The following is a 4,319-nucleotide window of genomic DNA, read 5'->3' as shown; positions in this document are numbered from 1 at the left end:
TCATATTCAAGTCTACCACGTGAATGAACAAGGTGCATACAATGTATAGATCATGAACAACTCTCTTGGGGTTAGGACACGTTTGTTGGCACATATGGTTCTATCGCAACATGCACGTACCAAATGGCCTTCTTGTAGGATCCTTGACAATTTTCCAAATGAACCACTAACCTACCTAACACCTTGGTCCCATTATACTAGAACCACCATAATTCTTCAAAGTTTGCAAAGTTATGACAATATTTTAGGGTCAACTGGGTGGACCAATTGGTTCAATCAAATTGAACCATTCTATTTATGGTCCATGATATTGTTCTGAATGCAAAACCATTAAATGGTGCAATTTGGGTTGTCCCATCTCTAAATGCAAAACCATTATTAAATGGTGCAATTTGGGTTGTCCCATCTCTAGATTCAACATTTTAACACAATATCATGTCCTACCCCAAAGTAAAAAAAGTCATAAATTAAACAAGAATAGAATATATGCATGGTTTATACATCCACATTTGGTTTTTACTATTCTATTATAAATTTTTATGTATGTACGTCTTTTTGTACGACTGCTTATTTTTATTACGATTTGATGCATTACAGAGCAGTGCCATGTCTCAGAGAAGCTCTCCAGGTTGTGATCCATAATGAGTACAGGTCGATTCGACTGTGTTCTGATAACTAGGCCATAATCAGATTTCTAGAGGGATCTATTAGTGGGCTAGAATGGGATGTGTGCTCTATACTAAATGATGTGCTTAGGTTGGGTGGTTTTGTTGATGTGTGTGAGTTTGTTTATTTTTCAAGAGTGTCTGATGTTCTTGCGGACACTTTGGCTAGGAGGGCCGAGTTCGACCATTTGTCGTCTTTCCTTTCCCTAACTGGTTGAGTTTCCGCCTCTAGACTGTTCTTATTCTCGGTAGTTTTCCTTAATGCATGCTTATTACCAAAATAATAATAATAATAAATAATATTAAGATATTTTATTAAAAAAAAATCTCCTCTCACAAATAATAAGTAAGATAAGCTCCAATCATATCATACATTATCACTTATCCCATAATCAACAGTGTCACATCAATTATATATAAGTTGTTGTAACACCAAACCACAACAAGTGGAAGAAAATTAAAAATAAAAATAAAAATTAGGGTTTTTCCTTCTCCTTCACGCAATTAAGATTATTAGGGTTCTTTGACTAGGTCTTCTGATGATAAGTAGTAGTTATTAATCACGCTTACTTAGAGTGACCTTCAACCCATACTTCATGTACAAAGTTAGTGCAAACTTTGGTATCACAAGATGATCTTCCACCACCTTAACCTGATACCTGTAGAGGATTGATGCAGCGACAAACTTCATCTGGTAATAAGCAAAATCCTTCCCTAAGCAAAGCCTTGGACCGCCATTGAAGGCAGTGAATTTGTATGCAGACTCGCTCAAAAATCGTCCGTCTCTCATCCATCTTTCTGGTTTAAATTCTTTGCAATCCTTTCCCCATAAGCTTTCCATTCTTCCCATTGCATACATAGAATAGACCACCTTATCTCCTTTCGGTAGCACAGTTCCATCAGGGAACACCTCATCTTCAACAACCTAATAGTTAATTTGCAGTAAAGTTATATGTTAATGAATTAAATGTGAAGTAATCAAACTACTTTTCTTCATGAGACCAAAAAATAAATAAATATAGTTTTTGATAAGACTTTTTCACCACTAATTTATTTTACGTAGAGATCAGTAGGGTTTAATTACCTGCTTAAAATCCACAGGGACAGAAGGGTATAACCTCAGAGCTTCTGATAGAGCTGCTTGCAAGTACTCCATCTTCTTCACTTCTTCTGGTCTGAACACGAAAGAGTTCCTACCTTCGCCCTTGTCAGCATCACTTCTCTGATCAACTATCCCTTCAATCTCTCTGAGAATTTTCTCTTCAACGGCTGGGTTCTTGTAAATTAGCCAGAAAAACCAACTTAATGCAACAGATGAAGTATCACGGCCGGCAAGAATAAAATTCACACATATGTCACGCAAGAACACGTCGGAATAGGGTTTTCCTTCATCGTCTTTTAAGCTCATGAAGGCTGTTAGAAGATCTGACTGGAGCCTTTTTCCTTCCTTATACAGAGAAAGCTCTTTCTTTCTAGCACGAATCACCTCATTAGCGAACTCATGAACTTGTTTAATGGATTTCTTGAGCTTCTTCTCTGGACCCAAATTGAGAAACCTCATAAGTTTCCATAGAGTTGCAGGTAATACAAATCTCAGTGTTGTAAACTCCGTTGCATCTTCAAAAGCTTGAGCAAATGGAATTTTTGGCATGCTAGGGCTCAGGCAACCTGGGTCTACACCAAAAGCTATCATGCAGACATTATCGAATGTCAGCCTTAATAGAATTTCTTGAAGGTCTATGCACACAAGCTGTTTGATGGATTGCTCAAGAACGGGTAGAAGACGAGAATGGACAAGATCAAACAATGAAGTTGCTGTCAAGTTTCGGAACTCCGCAGAATGGAACTCAAGACTCGCCGTCTTCCGTTGCCGGCGCCATATTTCGTCGTCGGCGTTAAATATTCCGTTGCCTAGGAAATCTCTCATGGCTGATTGGAAATGAGGACCTTTAGGGAAATTAGAGAATTTGGTCTTGAGAAGATGCTCTAAATTACGTGGGTCACTGGTGAGAACACCCTGTAGGGTAGTAAACCATGGACCCTTAAACCTAAAAGTGCCGTTGGTACGGTTAAGTACGCCGGAAGCCCATTCATGGATATTGCCACGAACAGCTAAAATCAATGAAGGCGCCATACCAATAACTGGCCAAACTGGTAAGCCTTGCCGTTTTCGTTGCCTAAGAGAGTTGATGATTGCAAAAATGGCGATGGAGATGAACAGCTCAGTTGCTCTAATCTCCGGCATGAAGAAAATGTGCCGTGAACTTGCATCTTTGGCGAGTTTGCCGGAGAAGAAGGTTGTTTGGTTGGCTGAAGAGTTCATCATGCTGGAGCGATGGGTTTTGCTTCCTTGATATGAGAAGGAAGAGAAAGAGGAGGAGAAGGAATATATATATAGCCAAAGTTTAAAGTATCGGTAGGTATCAAGTATCGTATCATTTATGTGATTTTAAGAGACGTAGTGTTGTATTATAGAATCTAATGTATTTTAGGGTAATTTAATATAGAGACATATCAAGATGTATCATATCGGTTGTGTCCAATGTGGATACATATCGACTAGTATCGTATAGTATAGTAGAATACTTTAAACCTTGTATATAACTAGCAACACAAGTGTCTGATCTTGTTGCTATTGATGGTATAACTTTAATTAAGACCTCATTTGTTATAGGGTTGTGGAATCACAGTACACACCACACTACCAACTTGGCGTGAATGGGTTAACTAGGAGGGTTTATTCTAGTGAGCTAAAAAGAATGGTAAATTTTGTGACTTGTGACCCTTAAACTACCAACTTCTTTGCAGAATCAAGCTAAAATTGCTGTAAAAGGTAATTGGAAGAGAAGCCATGCTAAGGGTTATTGTGGTATTGGAATTTGACCATATCTTCTCTGGGTTTAAAAATCAGTGTTGAAATTGAATTTCTAGAGATTCTGGGAACTGCTTCGTTTTTTGAATTGGACTCTTGGGAGAGATTTTGACAAAATCGGAAATGTGTTAATATGTTATTTTGGTTTTAGCAGTATAAATTAGAACAGAGTTCAGTTGCAATCTTGCAAACCAAAGCCAATTAATAATCACTTTGACTAAATTGGTTGGTTTACCACCAACCCAAAGAATCTTCAAAACAATTCTACCCCCATGCCACCAACACAAAAGAGAGATGAAACGGAGTAACGGATGTCCCATGGTTATCTTTTTCAAGGGTGTTTCACTAAGTTTTTGGATTTATTTTGTGTGTTATAATGAGATATTACAATTGTCTTGAAAGCTAAAAGAGAAAGTGTCTTTAAGTAATCTATTTCTTTAATTTCTAGTGAAATCATCAAATAGCTTAATATTGAACATGGTTTTTGGATGAATCACCATAGCCGAGGCAGAATAAAACAAAACCATCACACAACATTGTAGGCTGGTCATGCATGAATGTCGAAGATAGTACTACTTCTTATCATTAGGATCAAATGCAAGAAACCAAATTCACATGAAGACAGAAATAATTAAGCATGCATGAATAATGAAGACATAAGTGGCCCTTTTCTAGCAATTCTTATCAACAGGATCACCTCCCTTGTCTCGTTCATGTTGGGTAGCCTTGTGTGTTTGAGAAAATGTAGAACTCTGGATATCCTTGTGCATTGAGATAATGTA

The 4,319-nt window shown here is 37.6% G+C and overlaps 1 protein-coding gene across 1 annotated transcript; it reads right to left on the bottom strand.

Annotated features, from left to right (window-relative positions):
• Window positions 1–1,001: 1,001 nt before the first annotated feature.
• Window positions 1,002–3,006, bottom strand: LOC149012769 (cytochrome P450 86B1-like). Its single transcript, XM_089159500.1, has 2 exons — window positions 1,750–3,006; window positions 1,002–1,590 (listed from the first exon to the last, which is right to left on the bottom strand). The coding sequence occupies exons 1-2, from the start codon at window positions 2,989–2,991 to the stop codon at window positions 1,222–1,224; spliced, it is 1,611 nt and encodes a 536-aa protein (XP_089015626.1). The 5' UTR covers window positions 2,992–3,006; the 3' UTR covers window positions 1,002–1,221.
• Window positions 3,007–4,319: the final 1,313 nt, after the last annotated feature.

Source organism: Hakea prostrata, chromosome 6 (genome assembly GCF_041222555.1).
Source record: "Hakea prostrata isolate BN-2017 chromosome 6, UWA_Hpros_2, whole genome shotgun sequence".
NCBI classification, from domain to species: Eukaryota; Viridiplantae; Streptophyta; class Magnoliopsida; order Proteales; family Proteaceae; genus Hakea; species Hakea prostrata.
This window is presented reverse-complemented; position numbering and strand designations above follow the sequence as displayed.

Excerpts from the sequence above, each read along its gene's own strand:
- LOC149012769 (XM_089159500.1), bottom strand. The coding sequence starts at position 2,991 with ATGATGAACTCTTCAGCCAACCAAACAACCTTCTTCTCCGGCAAACTC. Across the intron at positions 1,591-1,749 it reads TCCCTGTGGATTTTAAGCAG|GTTGTTGAAGATGAGGTGTT; the intron begins GTAATTAAACCC and ends ATTAACTATTAG.